General features: G+C 39.9%; 1 protein-coding gene and 2 long non-coding RNA genes across 3 annotated transcripts; 1 reads left to right on the top strand and 2 right to left on the bottom strand.

The window, feature by feature from the left end:
* The first annotated feature begins 9,294 nt into the window (after positions 1-9,294).
* Positions 9,295-10,398, top strand: LOC116039965. The gene is made up of 2 exons (XR_004102542.2): positions 9,295-9,420; positions 9,589-10,398. It is a non-coding gene; the product is annotated as an uncharacterized LOC116039965 (long non-coding RNA).
* LOC118496410 lies at positions 10,206-10,439 on the bottom strand. The gene is made up of 2 exons (XR_004898978.1): positions 10,396-10,439; positions 10,206-10,352 (listed from the first exon to the last, which is right to left on the bottom strand). It is a non-coding gene; the product is annotated as an uncharacterized LOC118496410 (long non-coding RNA).
* Positions 10,440-12,884: 2,445 nt separating this feature from the next.
* Positions 12,885-15,302, bottom strand: LOC116039964. Its single transcript, XM_031285160.2, has 7 exons — positions 15,035-15,302; positions 14,777-14,954; positions 14,614-14,690; positions 13,856-14,036; positions 13,499-13,747; positions 13,154-13,325; positions 12,885-13,038 (listed from the first exon to the last, which is right to left on the bottom strand). The coding sequence occupies exons 3-7, from the start codon at positions 14,656-14,658 to the stop codon at positions 12,885-12,887; spliced, it is 801 nt and encodes a 266-aa protein (XP_031141020.1). The 5' UTR covers positions 14,659-14,690; positions 14,777-14,954; positions 15,035-15,302.
* Positions 15,303-22,208: the final 6,906 nt, after the last annotated feature.

Raw genomic sequence — 22,208 nt, 5'->3', positions numbered from 1 at the left:
AGTTTCTGTTCACCTGAACGGCGCATGTTAAAATGCAGCGCTAATATGGCACCGGTGCCAAACCGACCGCTATCTACCAGACGGAACAGCAACACAGATTTCGGTGCAACTTAAATGCTCTCTGATGCTCCGAAAACAGACGTTAGAGGAAACAGAAGCATCGCTGCATGTGACGCTAGTTAACACTAATAACACGTTACACTTGGCAGCAGGTAACGTGTATGTTAGACTAGCGTTAGCTAGCAGATGGATTAAACACGGTTTAAATGCTGACAGCTAAACAGTGTAAAAGTGTGACTGTATTTCACTGGAGAGGATTCTAACAGCAGGACGTCCAACAGTCTGCTGCTAAAGCTATGAGCTAAAAGACACAAACTAGCTCTATGGTCACTGCTGTTAGAAAAACAACACACACACACACACACACACACACACACACACACACACACACACACACACACACACACAGACAGACAGACAGACAGACACACACACAGATATATTTTATGTTAGTGTATAACATGTGACACCCTCCCCCCCTTTGAAGTTGATTCATTTCTTCTTCCAGCTTTGACAGCATCACAGATTAAGCCTTCAACTTTTCATAAATCTATATTTCAGCTGGTAGCTTCTTCTGTAGCCTGGCATAGTCAGACTCAGTCTGGAAGCTCCCAGTCAACAACTTCCTTAGAAAACTGGCTGGTACTGGATGTACTGGCCCTTTAAAAAGGTATTTCAACAGGTAGAAAGTTCAGCGTGGGCTACAATCTGTCAGATAAAAGCCTCATGAAGAAAATCTAGTCATTTTGAGGCAGAAACAACCTTTTTAAACACAAGGCAGAAGCTGCAATCACTTTTTGGCCAGTGGAAAAAGACTGGATGGTTATAATGTAGGCAGCGCTGGAATGTAACTAAGTACATTTACTCCAGTACTGTACTTCAGTCCAAATGTTGAGGTACTTGTACTTTACTTGAGTCTTTTCTTTTCATGCCACTGGTATTAGTACTTTAACTGCAGTAAAGGGTCTGAGTACTTCTTCCAGAACTGAATGTAGGACAGCGGATGTTGTTCTTGCAGCTGAAGGACTGTGAGGATAAAGTTAGCAGCTGATATAAAAACACGTTAGCTTCAGGAGCTAGCTGCATGCGGCTAACAGGCTAACGTTAGCTTAGCGTGATTATGAGAGCAGTTCGATTGTCAGACTAACCTTCTCCCCGCAGCTTGGTCTCCTCCGTGTGTTCCCGGTGTCGCTCCATCTCTGATCAACAAACTAAGAAACGCTGTTTGGGATTCCCTGATCTGGATTCAGCTAACGGCTTCTCTCCTCACTGCTCCCGCTGCTCAGCACGGGGAAACAACAACAAACACCACTTCCGGGGGACCGCTGTCAAAATAAAAGCCTCGTTATTCTATTTTCACTTTTTTGTTTTGATTTCTTTCATGAGGATATATTTTGTTACATTTAGAAACCCTGTTTTACTGTTGTAACTTTTTAAACAGTAAAGATTATTAGAAAAACCGATGGATTAATTTATATTTATTTAGATATGCTTATAGCCTTTAGTTTGATAATCTACATTTGATGTATTACTTGAGTTGAACACACACAAACACACACACACACATACACACAAACACACACGCACGCCACACACCTGCACACACAAACTCACACACACACATACACACACACACACACACACACACACACACACACACAAACGGGTGTCAAAATAAAAGCATACCTTTTAGTTAGGAAATGTATCGGAGTAAAAGTGAAAGTTTCCAGAAATATAAATAACAAAGTAAAGTACAGATACGTGACAATTCACCCTAAATAAAGTTGTGAGGGTGGTTTTTCCGCTCACAGGCGCTAGGGGGGAGCGAGACGACCACCATTCAACTCGAAAAAAGTCATATAACCATTCCAATGACTCCGAAGCTGTTCAGTTAAGGTAAATTAAGCAAAAAGCTGCATAGTTCCCCTTTAAACATTTATATTCCTGCATTTTTTCAGAGGAAATCTGGAACACTTTTATTTTGAAGCTCAGCAACTAATCTGCACCGGAAGCTGTAGTCTTTGTGCTTCACACTTTGAACAAGATGGCGTCTAGCAGAAAGGTGTGTTAGCAGAGTCTCTTTGTTGTGTTGAGAAAGAGGTAAAATGTGTAAAGTCCAGATGCTGAGAGCGTTGGTGGAGCAGCGACTAACTGCGGCTGCTGAAGAGATATTTGGGCTGTTTGAAAGAACGATAGCAGAGTACGAGGAGGAACTTTGTCGTTCAAAAGAGGAGAAGGAGCGACAACGGGAGCTACTGGACGCTGTTTTCAACCCTCAGCTTCGGTTCCACAGAGCAGGTTTGGTCATTAAACCTTCAGTTGATCTTTCTCTCCTTCCTGTCATCTGTTCTCTCAGCAACCATATGACGATAGGACGTATGTAAATACGCATTTATTCATAAGATCTATTGTAATCTTTGCTCTTTAACAGGGCTTCGCCAAACCCACCAGACTCCATGTAAATAATCAGTACTTTTATCATCGTAAAACACACTGCATTCAAAGTGGACAGAAACACAATAACACTATCAAAATCCGTCATGCTTCATCTTTCCACTGTTCCAACAATCACCACTCTGGTTTGGTTGAAATAAACTCTTAATTCACACATTTATATGTGGAAATATGCTGGCTCTATACACGCTAAAAGTAGTGATTATTTACATGGAGTCTGGTGGGTTTGGTGATGGTGATTTCGGGGCTGTTTTCTAGATAAACAAAGGTTCTTATTTAATAGGTATTCCCTTAGGACTGTATAGGTGATGGTTACATAGTAGTGATGTTCGCCTTGGAACACAACAGCACAGTATTGTAACCACTGAGTGTGTGTGTGTGTGTGTGTGTGTGTGTGTGTGTGTGTGTGTGTGTGTGTGTGTGTGTGTGTGTCTATAACAAGAATAAATACAAGATACAAAAACATAATGAGAATTCAAGTAACCTTATACTTAGCTTAAATGGCTTATTTCTAGCAATAGTCAATTTATCATTATCTGGAAAGAAATGTCACTGCTTTCTCCATTAAGTTGCAATAAAAATAGACATCCAAGCCATTTACACAGGAGAATGTCAACATTGTCCAAATACAACAGTCTTACTAGAACTAGAGAGGAACAGCTAAACTAGCAAGATTCAACAGGTTTACTGTCTAATGCACAGTAAAGACAACTTACACCATGCAATGACAAGTTTGATTTGCTAGTCTTCCTAACACAACGAATGAAATTAAGTTAAAAACAAACAATGAAAAAGTAATACATTGTTAGAAAAGAGATACAAAATGGAGATAAGAATATGGATAAAGTGCACTGTGTCTAGACAGCTCTGGATGTGGTGTGAGTCCAGGAGTTTAGGATGGAGGATGGAGTGTGTGTGTGTGTGGGGATATATACCTTTTTCCACAGCAGACATGTTGACATGTCATAGTAGTAAAAGCACAGCTGTATTCAAACCATTAATGATGGCTGCATTCCCCTTAGGAGAGGTCCTGGTGTTGTGGATGCTGACTCACTGAAATAGCTCACTGGGACACTTGATGAACTGAGTAGGGGTGTCACCATTCTCCAAATCCTCGATTACATTACATTTTCGATTCTCGATATATTTTTTTAAGCACATCTTGCTATGCTATTTTTAGACTAGACTTGTATGTAATATAATATCTGACCTTTGTTCACAATGTACAAAACATCTATTAACAACATAATGTGGCAATAACATACTCCTTCTCCTTCTCATACTCCTGTAGCGCTTTCCTGAGGGCAGGAGAGTGAAGAGAAATATTGTAACCACTGAGGCTTAGAGGGTGTGTGTGTATCTCTGTGTGCATGTCTCTCTGTGTGTGTGTGTGTGTGTGTGTGTGTGTGTGTGTGTGCTCGTGTGTGTGTGTGTGCGCGTGTGTGCGCGTGTGTGTGCGTGCGTGTGTGTGTGTCTCTGTGTGCATGTGTGTGTCCCTGTGTGTTTGTGTCTCTGTCTGTGTGTATGTGTGTGTCTCTGTGCATGTGTGTGTGTGTGTGTGTGTGTGTGTCTCTGTGCGTGCATGTGTGTGTGTGTGCATTTGTGTGTGTGTGTCTATAACAAGAACAAATACAAGATACAAAAACATAATGACAATTCAAGTCATCTTAACTGGTACTTAGACGTAGTCATATTTTAGCTTTAGCTAAGCTTCAGCTTTAGCTGACATTAACTTCTGTCTGTGTTTCAGCTTTGCCTCCAGATGACCAAGGCCAGATTGTTGGTGAAGAGGAGCAGCAGGAGTGTAGCTCCAGTGTGGACCAGCAGGAGCCAGAGCCCCCCCCACACATTAAAGAGGAACAGGAGGAACTGTGGAGCAGTCAGGAGGGAGAGCAGCTTCAAGGGCTGGAGGAGGCTGATATCACCAAGTTCCCATTCACTCCTGTCCCTGTGAAGAGTGAAGATGATGATGAAGAGGAAGGTAGGAACAATGTGTACGTGTTTATTTGACGTGTTTTTAGGGGAACGGGGAAACACTCAGGCTGTACCACCTAGTGTCACTGAGTGGATTAGTCGACTAATCGGTCGTTTTGGTGTCTAAACGTAACTGTCTTCGCTGCATGACTCTCACTTTTTGTTGGCTAAACTTAAATGTAACACACCTGATAATTAGGTGTCGGACAGTCTGGCGAGGTCAGTGACTCGAGTCTGTTCGGTGTGTTCCGTGCCGTCGTCTGTCGGAGGCGCCGTCTGCCTTCATTTTGGCCGATTTGACATGTTGAATCTGAGGGCGGGCAGTCGGACTCAATGACCAATCTGATTGGTGGAGTGCTAACCCGGAAATGACGAGCGGGATGAGCAGGACAAACTCCTCTCAAAATCTGATGAAAGTCTTTTAAACTGACCTTTGTCGATCTGAAATGAAGACAGATTCAGCAACTGTATGTAAAATGTTTTCAGAAACATGTTTCAGTGAACTATTTTCGTAAAACACAAGATCGTATTCCGAACGAGCCGCCATTATGGTCAGCTGGAGAAGCCAGACCCACGTGACGTGTTCGTCATTTTAGTGCAGTCTGCTGTTATGGAGACGTATTACGTCTCAGGCACACGCAGGATGTACGCTCAAGTCAGCAATTTTTGGATCTCAGGGAGCCGACTGATCAGTTCAACTGCCTTTTCTGCCGACGGTCGGCCGTCAGGTTGGTGTGTCAGAGCCTCAAGAGGACTGTCACCTCCCAGTGCTCAAATTACTTACTGTACACTGATGATACTATGACTTTTCTCTTTGACTCAAATCCTGATGTCATGAATTCCAAATTATCATCTGATCTTCAGTTCTTGACTGGTTGAAAAAGAACCACACCAATGTAAAAAAAAACTGAATGTATGGATTTTCACTCAACCAGAAAAAGTCTTTCTTTCACGATTCTATTACCTTTTGCAAACCAAGATCTTGTTGTCAAAAGACAAATATCTTGGTGTGCTACTTTCTAACTTAACTAAAAAATCTGAATCAAAAACTTTGTGTATAACAAGATTAGATCGTATCTTTCCTTTTCTGTTTCTGAAACCTACCTACATGCAATTGTGTTTTCAACAATGTCCTACTGTCTTCCAATCTGGTCTCTTACCACTAAGGAAATTACTGAACCAATAGCATGATTATACAATAGAGCTCTCAAGATCCACAGTCACTTCCAAAGTGGTCCCACCATTACATTGCACTCACATGCTCAAATGCTCTGACTTACCAGAATTATATAAACAGCCACAAAATTACATTTTATTTTCAGATTCAAAATAATACTTCACCAACACTTGCACTTCTCCCGATACACAATATGAGACCAGTTCCCCTCACTAGGTCAGTTCCACAGGCACTCATTCCAGTCCCCCCCCCATACAAAAACAACTATGGTCAGAAATCCTTTTTTCATACATACACCAACATTTGGAATGACATTCCCCATCACATAAGAACACTACCATCCATCACATATTTTAAAAAGGCATACAAACTGTTCCTTCTTAACAGTTACACTTGCACTCATTGATTACTTTAGGTAAACAATTCAGTACACAGAAAATCAAAATCAAGTTTGGGATTGTGGTTCACAGGTTCTTAGTGAGCACATTTTTATATGCTAAAGTAGGCCAAAGTTCAGCCATAGCTACATTGATAGCTTCTAGCAAAAAGTCAGGCACTGCTGGGTACTGTTAGGTAAGGACACTAGTGGTGTGTCTCAGTATAGACATCTAGTGGTAGGGGGTTTAAACACAACATTAATGGGGACCACTGTCTGACATGAATATTTTTGCACGTAAACTAAAAAAAATCAATAAAAAAATTCCAAAAGAAAACCTTTAAAAAAAAAAATAAAAAAAATCAATATTGCGTTTTTGAAAATCGTTACAGTATTGCAAAATTAAATGTCGCAATACTCAAGTGTATAGATTTTTTTCTTACACCCCTACTTCCTCCGCAGCGCGGTGGAGGAAGGTCTGGCAAAGCGAGACTAACCCCCAATTGCTTAAATTGTTTGACAATAGGAATAAGTTGGAGCAATGAGCTAGGGTCCAGTTTTGAATTTAATGGAAATAGTGCAGATTTTGTTAAGTTTTATAACAGGACAGGGAACTGAATTCTTTGTTTAAGTATAACAAAATATCAGCATTAGGGCTGGGACGATTCATCAACGTTGATTACAGAAGTACTTTGATTTGCATAACTTGCGTCGCTGCGTAGGAATAGAGGAAGATGGCAGCCCCCATAAAGGCCCTGACACACCAACGACGGCCGGGTACTAGTGGCCGACTGTGGTGTCGCCTCACGTCGGCACTTCTAACATACCGCAGAGACTACAGCCGACGGCCAAGTACGACGTACGTTCTGCACACACAGTACAGAAACAGCTTTACAAAGACAACACAAAATACAGAAAATAAGCATCTGTCAACACTAGGGGTGGAACGGTACACAGAAGTCACGGCTGCAACAGCCTTTAGTGTGTAAAGTAAGATGTAAACAGTAAACAGTAAGTACCCCACATCATCTCCAGACTCCATCTGGAACTTGTAAACAAAATAAGACAATCAGCTATGCAACTGGAAATACAGCATCTCTTATTTATGAAAGTGTAAATTACATATATAAACAATAATAATAACAACAAATATGTGGACTGGTAAGCATGTTGTAACGAGGTTCGAGTACATGCAGCAAATACTTGAAGCCCTAATTGTATTTAAAGGCTGGTTAAGCACTGTACGGAGGAGAAGTTGGACAGTTTTTTTATTGTCTAGTTCCAGTGATTGGTACAGCTGGGTGATGGCGTCAGATATGCGTTAGCATGTTAGATGTATTTCCACTTAAATACCCAACAACTGCTGAACAACGCCGACACACAGTCCTCGTCTTATCCAGACTTATCCATCGGCTAGCTTCAGAGCTACAGATTAGGTGTCCCTAGAACCTGCGTATCTAACAGTAGTTCCGCGTTACATTATTTCCGCATTACTTTAGTTAATTTGCACACAAGTTTTATTTATTTTTATACCGTGTATTCTCCGTGTAAATTCATGTACCAAACCGAGACGCCCGTACCGTTTCGGTTCAGTACGAATACATGTACCGTTCCACCCCTACTCAACACATACTCTCATGCAACCCAAAACATGTTCTCATATACATTAGACAGGTACCTATATAGTAAGCATATTAACTCCTCCTTTCAGTGGCAGTTATTAATTGAACAACCCTATCGGCTGTATTCTCCTCTAATAAGTGTAGCACAGTCCTTGCACAATGAGATTTTGCACAACTAACATATTGCCCAACCCCAATAGCCTACGTATTGCACAAATGACACAATGCAGTGACATAATGCAAAATGAACAGCCCTGACCAGCTGACAGCACATGGGAGGGGGTGAATTACTAGCCCTTCTGACTATCATTCCATCTGACCTCAGACCTCCAAATCTGGGACTGAAATAGGAGGTAGAGACAAACCAGTCTCTGCACTTCAGATAAACAGAAGAACGTAACGTTTGGCTATCAGGATCCATACGTCAATATAGGGGTAAATAGTTCATGCTGCTAAAAACTAAATAAACAAGTCAATAGTAAGATATGATAAAAGATAAATAAGTGATTTTCTAATACAGGACATAATGTGCAAAAATAGTTATTCCAATAGTTTGAACCTGTTTTTTAGAAGGAACATTTAAATGTCATTTTTTGACTAGTTTTGACAGCTCTATGTGATTGATCAGATGAGATGAAAAATGAAGGGGGCCTTGTGTGTGTGCCGGTCACAGTCATTTGAACATTAATAATAAAATATTGAAATATTAATAACAATCTTTATATTCATTTTGGGTTAATTGTTATACTTATCAAGTAATAATAAAAATGCTTTTAGAATAATATGAAAATGGGTTAGGGTTATTGATGACAAAAATAATAGTTAGGGACAGCCCTGATCAGCATACAACAATATGACATGAGTGGAGTTATTAAAAGTGACGGGGGTGATAGATACTAGTAGCCCTGTCGGTAATAGCATGATATGGTTACATTGGTTTATATTAGGGCTGTCAAAATTGGCCAAAAATGGCGTTTGAATATTCCTTCTAAAAAAACAACAGAGGTTTGAATAAATGTATATCTTCTCCGCCGTACACCTCGAGCTGAGAGCCTCTGACTGCCTTCAGATCTGCTCACGGTCTGTGTCAGTTACACTGTGAGTTATGAAAATGTCAGGGGTTGTGATTGTTCCTAAACAGAGGAAAGTTGTTGAATGGTGCAGTTGTCTTGGTTTTGTCTGACGTCCCAGTTTTCATCAATTTGTGTTTCCTGCAGATGTTCAGCAGCTGTTGGTGGTTAAAGAAGAGGTTCCTCCTGAGCAGCAGGAGTGTAGCTCCAGTGTGGACCAGGAGGAACCAGAGCCCCCCCCACACATTAAAGAGGAACAGGAGGAACTGTGGAGCAGTCAGGAGGGAGAGCAGCTTCAAGGGCTGGAGGAGGCTGATATCACCAAGTTCCCATTCACTCCTGTCCCTGTGAAGAGTGAAGATGATGAAGAGGAAGCTCAGTCCTCACAGCTTCATCAGAGACAAACTCAACACATGGAAACAGAAGCTGATGGAGAGGACTGTGGAGGACCAGAACCAGACAGGAACTCACATCCACTTTTACAACCAGAGACTGAAGACCAGACTGGAGACTCTTCTGATCCTGAGACTGATGACAGTGCTGATTGGAAGGAGACCAGAGAACCTCAGTCAGCTTTAAACTCTCTGAAACATGATTCAACATGTAAGAAAACATTCAGCTGCTCTGAGTGTGGGAAAAGATTTAGCCAAAATGGAAACCTGAAGAAACACATGAGAACTCACACAGGTGAAAAACCTTTCAGCTGTTTAGTTTGTAAGAAAACGTTTTTAATGTCTAGAAATTTACGGTTGCACATGAGAATCCACACAGGAGAAAAACCTTTCAGCTGCAGTGTTTGTTGTAAATCTTTTACACAGAGTGGAATTTTACAGAAACACATGAGAATCCACACAGGAGAAAAACCTTTCAGCTGCTCTGAGTGTGGTAAAGCTTTCTCTGATAGTGGAGCCCTGAAGACACACATAAGAACTCACACAGGAGAAAGACCTTTTAGCTGCTCAGTTTGTAATAAATCTTTTACACAGAGAGGAAGTTTACGGTCACACATGGCAGTCCACACAGGAGAGAAAAGATTCAGCTGCAGTGTTTGTAACAAAAGATTTTCCTGGTGTTCTGATGTCAAAAGACATAAATGTGTTGGTCAGATGGAAACAGAAGCTGATGGAGAGGACTGTGGAGGACCAGAACCAGACAGGAACTCACATCCACTTTTACAACCAGAGACTGAAGACCAGACTGGAGACTCTTCTGATCCTGAGACTGGTGACATGGAATAATGTTTGTGCATTGTCGAAGCAAAACAAAAAGTATCAAACAAAAATCTTCATGTATTAACATCTAGATAGAATACATTATATTGTGTGGTAAGAAAAAGTACACTCTTATTTTAAATATTTCATTATAGATTGTTTTGTCTTGTAATCTAATAAAGTAAAGAAATATACTGGTTTGATATGACCGGTGTGGTCACCAGGACATGCTGAGTACCCTCCAGATGAAATAAAGTGAAGTCATTTGAAGTAAACCATCTGTTGACTAGCATGTATGTTAGTAGTTATTGTCTGGGTCACAACGACCTAGGTGTACTTAAGAAAAGGAAGATGAGAGGACTGTTAGAAGTAAAAATATCACCAGTTCAGGTCCATCTAAAGATGTAACTAACATGAGGTAACTGTAGGCGTGAATGTGTCCAACTGACACCGCCCAAAACTCTGTATAAGAAGAGAGTCGTATGAAACTTAGATGGTGTACAGTAATGTACAGTAGGCTAACGTTACCTGGCTTGGCTAGTGATCATTAAAGATAGCAGCCAGCTAACGTTAAATGCTAACTTAACACAGCTTTACTTAGGGACTGTTCGTTGTTTATTTAAGGGGCCACCGGAGGAGTTCTGGGACCTTTAGGCTAAAAAGACTTCACCCCCCCCACCAGTAATAATTGTTCTATGACCCTCAAAATGATTTGAAAAAGAGGCATGACCCTCCCCTTATGTGCTAGTTTGCACTTAGCAAAGATGTACAAATGCCATTTGATTATTTTACAGCCATGACATTCATGAGTTAACCTCTGCATTCTCATCTTACACATCCCACTCCTCTGTTATGGTGTGGTGGCCATTTCAGTAGATTTACTCTCTAACATTGTTGTGGAAACACAATAAACATGGAAACTAAATGTACACTTCATGCATTACTGCATTACTTCAAATACTAAGTTCCTCCTCTAGTAAACTAGTATTCATATGAAATAAAACAATAAAACATTGAGACCATTCAGGGATATGGGATATAACCAATTCAACACTGGTTGCTATGGACTTGTCACTAGGCTTCCTCAGTCGTATATTTAGCACATAGGTAAAGCTGCCGAAGCTGAACATTATATTCCAAAAGATACCACCATTTAGTTGTTTTGTGTTATTTAAAATATTTATAAAATATCTGGTCATGCCAGATGTAATTATTCCAGTCATTTTTTAAACAATGCAATTACCCGTTTGAGCCACCAGAGGGCAGTGCTCCTCCTGCCCCCCCAGTAAGACCATCTGCTAGGGGGGCGAGACTGAGAGCTACATGGAGAAATATGCACCAAACAAGCCACTTTGAAATTTTGCTCTTTTCATGAATACAAATGTTGGGTGACCCCTTCCCCAGACTAAAAATGTTTGGGTGACCCTCCCCTCAACAAAGAATAAAAAGACATGACCCTCCCCTATTTTACAGAACGGTCCCTTAGGGGAAAGCTTCGAAAAAGACCCAAATATAGCCTATTCATTCTTTTTCTCAAGTGAATAAGGTAAACATTTTAACCTTTAGATATCACCATGAAAATGAGTTGATTACTTACGTCAAGACAAACAAAAAATATTTTACAAGTTTTTTGACATTGTTTGTTAACATGGGCAAATGGTGCATAATCTAATTATGTATGACCTAATTTGTATAAATACCACAACAGATCTAAACATTGGGTATAGCCAGGTGAAAATGTCTTGTTGAATCTTGTTGACATCTTACAGTAAAAGACTTAATGTTAAGGTCTGAATGGAACCCATTTAGGTTACCCATGACCATTAATACATAGAGGCAGAAGAAGTACTTTAAACCAGCCTTTATTCATTATTATTGCAGAGATGGGGTTTGGGGCTGGGTCCGTGGGACGGTTTCTGGGGGATGAGTTTAAATGAACTAAATAAAAGTAAAACATATGTATTTAGGTTATTGAACTATATTGACTAATGTTTATCTTTATTTGTATTGCCTCATTTATTCATTTCAGGATGTATTTCATAGCCATATTTATGTACAGTTATGTAAAGAGGTGCAAAAAAACCCAGCAGGATCAGTCGCTCAGGAAGTTGGGGTACAAGTTTCCCTCAATTGCAGAATCAGATGCTGCGAAGCAGAAGCTAACTTCAGCATGGTGTCAGAGGAGTCCATACAGTCTATGGTCACATCAAGTTTGAGCCATTTTCAGCGCAACATCTCACATTTCTTGCAGAAAATCCTCTTGCACCCCCACTTCCCTGTTTAAAGAGGTGATATTATGCTCATTTTCAGGTTCATAATTGTATTTAGAGGTTATATCAGAATAGGTTTACATGGTTTCATTTTCAAAAAACACCATATTTTTGTTGTACTGCACATTGCTGCAGCTCTTCTTTTAGTCTTTTTCAACAGAGAGTGTTGAGCTCTCTGTTTTAGCTACAGAGTGAGACATCTTACTGCTATACCATCTTTGTTTGGAGTCACACATGCGCAGTAGCTAGGTAAGGACAACTAGCCACTTAGATGCAGAGAAGGGCGGGCCCTGATAGCATGCTAGTGTGATCCAATACAAACCCGCCCGATCTAGCATCTATCTACCGGTAACCATGGATTCAGCTCAGCCGTCCCGAAACAGAGGTAGAACAACCCGAACCAGCTTCGCAACCTAGACTGGAGCAACAATAAAGATGTTTCAGAGTGGTAAGTTATTTAAGTCTTTTAGTTTTAATTCTGCACCGTCTCTATCACAGTAACAACAGACTATGTCCATTTATGTCCATTGACTGCCTGGAGGGTATCTAACGTTTATATATATATATATATATATATATATATGTTTTTTTTTTTAAAGTTAACACTACTTGTACATATTCAATGTGTCACTATTGATGTTACATTATTTGTTATAAAAATAAAAGTAGTTTAAAACTTACTGTATGTAGTTTTTACTGGCCTCGCAGTCACCTCCCCCTTCCTGGACTTGGGAAACACAACCCTGAATACGGGTTGTCCTGCAGATGTTGTGGCTTGCTCGCGGTCTGCATTTTCATTGTAGTGCATGGCTGCAAGGTACAACCTACAAAAATACAATTGCAAACTGAAGTGACAAAACAATTTTGATATTATATATATATTAGCCATGAGGCAGTAGCTGTGGTGTACGATTTTACTGAATGTATTCATTGTATTACCTGCAAAGCATGCCCATGAAAGGGAAAACCACATTCTTGGGTGTGAAGCGAAGGATCAAACTGTGGAAAGCCTCCAGGGATGATGTTTGGTAGTGGTGGCTCAGCTTCTCCACATCTTTGACAACCCTCTTATTGACCAGGATTTTTTCCACTTTGTAGAGCGCCACTGACCCTTAAGTAAAATTAAAAAATATTTTATTAAGATTGCAGCCCGTTAACATAGTAAATACAGCAATAATATTGCATTACAAAAGGCATTTGAGGTGATGTTTTTTGTTAATATTATAAGCAAAAAAGGTTTTGCATTTTAAATGTAGTTCTTTTAATCACATTTTCTTTACATACCTGGTTTAAACCATTTACTTGGATCCCTTGACACTCTATCAGGATGTTGGCACTTAGGGAAAAGAGGGTTTTCATCCAAGTGCACGTTCTGGATGTGGTTGACAATCGATGTCCACTTGGCTACCTTCTCTGGCCCTGATGTTGACGATGTTGCACTCCAGTAGACGTGGTTTTTAATGCTACGCAGCCACTTCTTCAGCACCCCGCAGTCCTTGTTTTGCGCAAGTTTGTCAAGTTTCTTTGACAAACCTTGCAGAAAGTACATATGCAATAAATTGATATTCAGGACATTGATGAGTAACTAAACACAAAGTATGTCAATGAGTCACACTGACATAAACAAGGATGAACACATACCTTTCTCAAAGTGCCACACATCATAGAAGTGGGTGATGCTGCGCTCCCTCAGATACTTCTGGATCTGTGGATGACGGTCGGTGACAATGTAGTCCACCTCCAAACCGTTTGAATCCAGTAGATCCAGGCAGCGTTTAAGGCCCTCCTTCTCCATGTGGTAACTACCACCTACTTCATTGCTCTGGTGGTGGGACAAAAATGCATAGATATAAATGTGAGACACTGAAAGCTATACAGAATCATCTTTCATCATGTTGCAAGGCAAAAAAAAAAAATCCCAAAACATGTGTTGTGTCTTGGTTGCAGTGCTGTGTTGCCGATGTGTGGAAGAGAGATTCGCTGGATACTGTTCTTGATTATAAAAGGTTTATTACATCAATGACTACAGCATCCATTTACAGACTCCATGGAAGGTCTGGAGAACACACCGCCAATATGCATTCAAATTCTAGCTTTACATTTCACAGCTTATATGGGATAGCTTAGGTAACATGTTAGATAACATATGGAACATTCAAGTTGACATAGCATAGGTTAGTGTCCTCTTCAGGGGCTTCCTATAGTTCGTTAACCCCTCAGCATCCAATCCCAGACCGTCTTTTGAACATCCCATCGAAATCACGCCACTAAGAGGTTAATTATTACTCCCTGTACTGCCACAGTACCCATGATGAACGTTCTTATTATGACTCAGCACATTTGAGCTTTATACAGACATTAAACCTATAAGTCCATCAGATACTACACATGGGACCCACCTGAACAAGCTGAAGGTCAATAATGTGGTTACTGTCTAGGTGCATCAGCGTGTAGCTCCCATACTTTGCTGAGTGCCCTGAAGATTACATAACAAAGACGATGTCAAGGCTTTGCAACTGAAATTTAATGTACCATGCCTTTAAGAACAGACTTTTGTCTTACCTGGGGAGTCAGCTCACATATCTCCACTGACTCCAATCTTTCCTCCATGCAGTAACTTTTGAAAAAGATGTTGCTGATCCATCTTCCATTTGTGGATTATGGCTGGCTCCAGAAAACTCCTAGCATGCCTCCTGAAGGTGTCATACTGGAAAATCTGAAGATTCATGGCCTTGCATATCTGTGAAAACATGTCAAATTGGTACGTTTGTGAAAACGGTACAGTGATTGCCATTTCATATTAAATAGTTACAGCAATACCATTTCCAGTTGGATGAAGGATGCACCGGTGAAATATGTTGCCGCTGACAGGTGTAGGTTGCCGACGGGGGTACTTCCTACAACAGGCTGACTCTGCCACTGTCTTGAATAGTTGCAGTGTGGGCAGAGCTGTGTGAATGACACATACGTTCCCATTTTCTGTCGCTGAACGTCACACTGCCTCTTGCATACAGGACAGCTTTGAAAAAGCTCCCTTAGGCAGCTTTCAAAAACAATGTACTTATCATCCTTATAAATAGACACTGGTTCAAACCTTAAAAAAACAGAAAGAATACATTCTTGCTTTAGCTTTCCTACCCAGTTTAACATTTCTGCTGATAAGTCATATTGAAATGTAATAAAAATATCGAACTTACGACATGGCAGATTCGTCCGTTAGAACAGAGTCACCAGAGATATAGGTTGAGTCTTGTGGCTCAGCTTGCAACTCTGTTGATGTGTCTCCCTCTTCCTCTTCCTCCTCCTCCTCCTCCAACTCAAGACGAGGTCTCTTGCCAGGTCTGTAATGTTGGGGTCTTATAGGTGTTGAAGACATTGGGGTGAATTCTGGGGAGCTTGAAGTGGTCTCAGTGTAAACACTAACACAGGGCACCGTTGCCTGGGTGCCTATGAAGAAACAAAAAAATTAAATAGATATTTTATAGATAGATATATACACATTTAATGAAATTAAATTATCAGGTTTATTATATATTGGTTTTTCAGCACTGTACATCATTTCCAGGTACTGCATGTGAACTAAAAAATGCAAAAACACGTGATGCTTTTGTTATTTACCTTTGCTTCTCATGGAAGCCCTCAGTACCATGGACAGCTGTGTGCTGACTGTTCTCATTTTTGGAGCTCCGGACTGTGTGCCCACAGACATATTTTGTGGTGGTTCCGTCTGGCATCCTATGTCATGGAAAGGTGTGGGGTTTCGAGGTGCTGCTGTGATGTACTCTGTAATAACACAGTAATCAGATGAAAATAGTATCTGCAATGCTAACAGCACGTGTAGCATGTAAAAAAATGAACACACCACATGACATCCTTTTGCTAGTCAAAACCCCGGTTGTTTAAATAGGGAGCAAATATCACTTTACACAACAACGTTAGCCAACACTACCAAATTAGCTGAGGCATACAGTGGTTTCGTGCCCTTACCAATCAACCTGTAACGTAGCATTAACGTTCTAAACATACCTTCACATGCACACTTGTACACTGTTCTACATGTATTGACTGAAAAGCGATAGCCAATTTTAATGCAGTTACGTAATTGTGGTCAAAAGCTTTGAACAAAACCATTTGAACACAAAACGTTAGCGCTAGCTAGCTAGCTAGAAAGTTAGCTTCTGCTAACTTTGTAACGAGGCTACATTTCACTTCCACCGTGGCACTGCAACAGCAGCTGGTATAGCTAAGTTACTCATAAATACACATCCACACAACAGCAATATTTCACATCTTGAAATACACAACCTATCACCATATTTAAAAAAATAATCTGTTAAAAATGAGCAAAACCATTTCACACCGGATATAACATTAGCTACAGCTTTAGCTGTAGGTTAGCTACAACCATGAGATTCAACTGCCCACTTGAACATGAACTTGAAAAGTTTTATAAAATATAGCGTACTTACAGGTTGTGGTTCTGAATCTCCAGGATGGCCAGACAGAGTCGGAACTGCACTGTCTTTCAGAACTAATCGGTTTGAAAATCGTGAATCGAACTGTTGCCGGTGTTATAGCCCTACTGGTTTCCACACTAACTGGTTTCCGTATGTTGTGTTTACCTAACAGCTGCCGATGTGGTCTGCCTCTGTCACCAGATTCGTCACACAACACAAACATATTACTGGTGATTTTCAAATCGTTTCCCAGATCTACTGTCGCGAAAATGTTTGTCTAAGTAAGCACCACATCACAGCCACCTACAAAAAAAAAGATCTAAAAACAATATAATAATTTTAGTTTGGGTCGAGCTGGTTTCGATCTTGTGACATAAATATAATAACTAACACCTGAAGCCGTAGCTCTACGCAGTGAGCTATCAAAGCTCTACATCAAGCTGCCTCCAGTCACATATTTATCAACTACGTCAGCAACCAGGTAACACTTTGTTTTGAGCTGATCTAAAACAACTGGTTACCTGGGCTTAGTTGAGGAAATACCCGATGATAGTTTCCACATTTCTTTCCTCGCATCTACTTCCATATGGACTACTACTACTTCATCACAGCCACCTACTAAGCTACACGTTGTGACTGATACATATTTTTTAACAGTAACGATAACTCGTGGTCTAATATTGTCGATATACACAAGTGTTACCACAGAGTCACAGAAAAGTGGTACTACACGACTCAGTTTGAATGCATGGTCTTCATGATTTACAGTCATTGTCTCTCCTTTTGTGTAGCCTATATGGTATGGGATATAGTAATATATACCTCAGAATTTGCAAAACAACGGCTTGTAATACAGTGTTAACCTACTTGAGTTTGGCTGCGAATTAACCGAGCATTGTAATGTGTCTCTAATCGAATCGTTCCATCCAAACTGATGTAAAGTTGTTCTGAAATCTAACTCCGACACAGCAAAGTAGCTATTGATATTTTTTAATGAGCTTATTCATCTTTAGTGATATGAGTTTCTCTCTGGGTTTAACCAAGTGCGCCCCTTGTGGACTAAATAAAACACCAGCATATTACAACATGAGAAACATCACATTCATAGCCTTAATTATTACAAGCCACTTCCAAAAACGCATTCATAACGAATCAGTACAATTGCAAGAAAGGTGAAAAAGAAAGTTGATCTGTATATGCCTTAATCGCCTCACAGTGATTGCTAACATCAAAGCAGCATTTTGTTTTGGGTTGATCTGAAACAATAATAGGCCTATATCATTTCGTCGCGTCGTCGGCGTATCTTAGAAAAATACCTGACATATCTGTTGTGATTTCTCTATCAACACTTTTTAAATGTAGGCTATAGCTGAATGTCCACAATCACATTATGTAGCCTATATTAGTTTTTGGAAGTGGCTTCCATGTTGTATACGCTGGTGTTTTATTTAGTCCACAAGGGGCGCACTTGGTTAAACAAGCTTGATTTGGTGGTGGTGGTGGGGGGGAGGGGAGCCTAGCAGCTAGGCGAGCATTATAACTTCTGTTACGAGCTGACGTCAGCTCATCACGGAAGAAAAGGCTTCACTACAATAGAGCTGTTTGGAGCAGTTTGTGAACAGTGTTTTCTGCTGGAGATGGAAACTCCCTTTGGGGTGGACTTTGGGCTTTTTCACTTTTTAAACCTATTACATGCCCAAAAAACATATATAACACAGTTAAGGAAAGGGAAAAAGCCAAAAAGCATAATACCACCTCTTTAAAGTACTTCTTCTTGCCTCTATGTATGTATTAATGCTCATGGGTAGCCTAAATGGGTTCCATTTATACCTTAAAATTAAAGGTCCCATGACATGGTGCTCTTTGGATGCTTTTATATAGACCTTAATGGTCCCCTAATACTGTATCTGAAGTCTCTTTTATATAGACCTTAATGGTCCCCTAATACTGTATCTGAAGTCTCTTTTATATAGGCCTTAGTGGTCCCCTAATACTGTATCTGAAGTCTCTTTTATATAGACCTTAATAGTCCCCTAATACTGTATCTGAAGTCTCTTTTATATAGGCCTTAATGGTCCCCTAATACTGTATCTGAAGTCTCTTTTATATAGGCCTTAGTGGTCCCCTAATACTGTATCTGAAGTCTCTTTTATATAGACCTTAGTGGTCCCCTAATATTGTATCTGAAGTCTCTTTTATATAGACCTTAGTGGTCCCCTAATACTGTATCTGAAGTCTCTTTTATATAGACCTTAGTGGTCCCCTAATACTGTATCTGAAGTCTCTTTTATATAGGCCTTAATGGTCCCCTAATACTGTATCTGAAGTCTCTTTTATATAGGCCTTAGTGGTCCCCTAATACTGTATCTGAAGTCTCTTTTATATAGACCTTAGTGGTCCCCTAATATTGTATCTGAAGTCTCTTTTATATAGACCTTAGTGGTCCCCTAATACTGTATCTGAAGTATCTTTTATATAGGCCTTAGTGGTCCTCTAATACTGTATCTGAAGTATCTTTTATATAGACCTTAGTGGTCCCCTAATACTGTATCTGAAGTCTCTTTTATATAGACCTTAGTGGTCCCCTAATACTGTATCTGAAGTCTCTTTTATATAGGCCTTAATGGTCCCCTAATACTGTATCTGAAGTCTCTTTTATATAGGCCTTAGTGGTCCCCTAATACTGTATCTGAAGTCTCTTTTATATAGACCTTAGTGGTCCCCTAATATTGTATCTGAAGTCTCTTTTATATTGACCTTAGTGGTCCCCTAATACTGTATCTGAAGTATCTTTTATATAGGCCTTAGTGGTCCTCTAATACTGTATCTGAAGTATCTTTTATATAGACCTTAGTGGTCCCCTAATACTGTATCTGAAGTCTCTTTTATATAGACCTTAGTGGTCCCCTAATACTGTATCTGAAGTCTCTTTTATATAGGCCTTAGTGGTCCCCTAATACTGTATCTGAAGTCTCTTTTATATAGACCTTAGTGGTCCCCTAATATTGTATCTGAAGTCTCTTTTATATAGACCTTAGTGGTCCCCTAATACTGTATCTGAAGTCTCTTTTATATAGACCTTAGTGGTCCCCTAATACTGTATCTGAAGTCTCTTTTATATAGGCCTTAATGGTCCCCTAATACTGTATCTGAAGTCTCTTTTATATAGGCCTTAGTGGTCCCCTAATACTGTATCTGAAGTCTCTTTTATATAGACCTTAGTGGTCCCCTAATATTGTATCTGAAGTCTCTTTTATATAGACCTTAGTGGTCCCCTAATACTGTATCTGAAGTCTCTTTTATATAGGCCTTAGTGGTCCTCTAATACTGTATCTGAAGTATCTTTTATATAGACCTTAGTGGTCCCCTAATACTGTATCTGAAGTCTCTTTTATATAGGCCTTAGTGGTCCCCTAATACTGTATCTGAAGTATCTTTTATATAGACCTTAGTGGTCCCCTAATACTGTATCTGAAGTATCTTTTATATAGACCTTAGTGGTCCCCTAATACTGTATCTGAAGTCTCTTTTATATAGACCTTAGTGGTCCCCTAATACTGTATCTGAAGTCTCTTTTATATAGGCCTTAATGGTCCCCTAATACTGTATCTGAAGTCTCTTTTATATAGGCCTTAGTGGTCCCCTAATACTGTATCTGAAGTCTCTTTTATATAGACCTTAGTGGTCCCCTAATATTGTATCTGAAGTCTCTTTTATATAGACCTTAGTGGTCCCCTAATACTGTATCTGAAGTATCTTTTATATAGGCCTTAGTGGTCCTCTAATACTGTATCTGAAGTATCTTTTATATAGACCTTAGTGGTCCCCTAATACTGTATCTGAAGTCTCTTTTATATAGACCTTAGTGGTCCCCTAATACTGTATCTGAAGTCTCTTTTATATAGGCCTTAATGGTCCCCTAATACTGTATCTGAAGTCTCTTTTATATAGGCCTTAGTGGTCCCCTAATACTGTATCTGAAGTCTCTTTTATATAGACCTTAGTGGTCCCCTAATATTGTATCTGAAGTCTCTTTTATATAGACCTTAGTGGTCCCCTAATACTGTATCTGAAGTATCTTTTATATAGGCCTTAGTGGTCCCCTAATACTGTATCTGAAGTCTCTTTTATATAGGCCTTAGTGGTCCTCTAATACTGTATCTGAAGTATCTTTTATATAGGCCTTAGTGGTCCCCTAATACTGTATCTGAAGTCTCTTTTATATAGGCCTTAGTGGTCCCCTAATACTGTATCTGAAGTATCTTTTATATAGACCTTAGTGGTCCCCTAATATTGTATCTGAAGTCTCTTTTATATAGACCTTAGTGGTCCCCTAATATTGTATCTGAAGTCTCTTTTATATAGGCCTTAGTGGTCCCCTAATATTGTATCTGAAGTCTCTTTTATATAGGCCTTAGTGGTCCCCTAATACTGTATCTGAAGTCTCTTTTATATAGACCTTAGTGGTCCCCTAATACTGTATCTGAAGTCTCTTTTATATAGACCTTAGTGGTCCCCTAATATTGTATCTGAAGTCTCTTTTATATAGACCTTAGTGGTCCCCTAATACTGTATCTGAAGTATCTTTTATATAGGCCTTAGTGGTCCCCTAATACTGTATCTGAAGTCTCTTTTATATAGGCCTTAGTGGTCCTCTAATACTGTATCTGAAGTATCTTTTATATAGGCCTTAGTGGTCCCCTAATACTGTATCTGAAGTCTCTTTTATATAGGCCTTAGTGGTCCCCTAATACTGTATCTGAAGTATCTTTTATATAGACCTTAGTGGTCCCCTAATACTGTAGGATGTGTCACTTCTGTGTCTGTAGCTCTTAAGGAGGAGAGGGGGGGGCAAGGTGGACAGGGGGGGAGTGGCCTTGACCAACTGCCACTTTGCTCATTTGAAATCCACGTCTCTCTCTCTCATGGGTGGGCCAAATTCTCTGGACGGGCAAAGCAGAGAAAGGGGAGGTAACCTTTCCCCTTACGACATCATAAGGAGCAGATTCCAGATCGGTCCATCTGAGCTTTCATTTCGGTTTACACCTATCACCATTTCTAGCCACTGGGGGGACCATAGGCAGTCTGGGGGAACGCATATTAATTTTAAAAAACCTCATAAAGTGAAATTTTCATTCCATGGGACCTTTAAGTATTTTACTGTAAGATGTCAACAAGATTCAACAGGACATTTTCACCTGGCTATACCCAATGTTTAGATGTGTAGTATTTATACAAATTAGCACATACGTAATTAGATTATGCACCATTTGCCCATGTTAACAAACAATGTCAAAAAAACTTGTAATACATTTTGTGTTTGTCTTGATGTAAGTAATCAACTCAGTAATTTTCCTGGTGATATCTAAAGGTTAAATATTTTACCCTATTCACGTGAGAAAAATAATGAATAAGCGTATGAATAGGCTATATTTGGGTCTTTTTCGAAACTTTCCCCTAATGGGATTCTTCGGGGCTTTTTTTTCTTACTCGGGACGTATTGAGGATACAAAATCAGTTGAGTTCGCTTCTGTTGC

This window comes from Sander lucioperca, chromosome 12 (assembly GCF_008315115.2).
Source record: "Sander lucioperca isolate FBNREF2018 chromosome 12, SLUC_FBN_1.2, whole genome shotgun sequence".
Taxonomy (NCBI): domain Eukaryota; kingdom Metazoa; phylum Chordata; class Actinopteri; order Perciformes; family Percidae; genus Sander; species Sander lucioperca.
The sequence above is the reverse complement of the archived record's forward strand: the minus strand, read 5'-3'. Positions and strand labels throughout refer to the sequence as shown.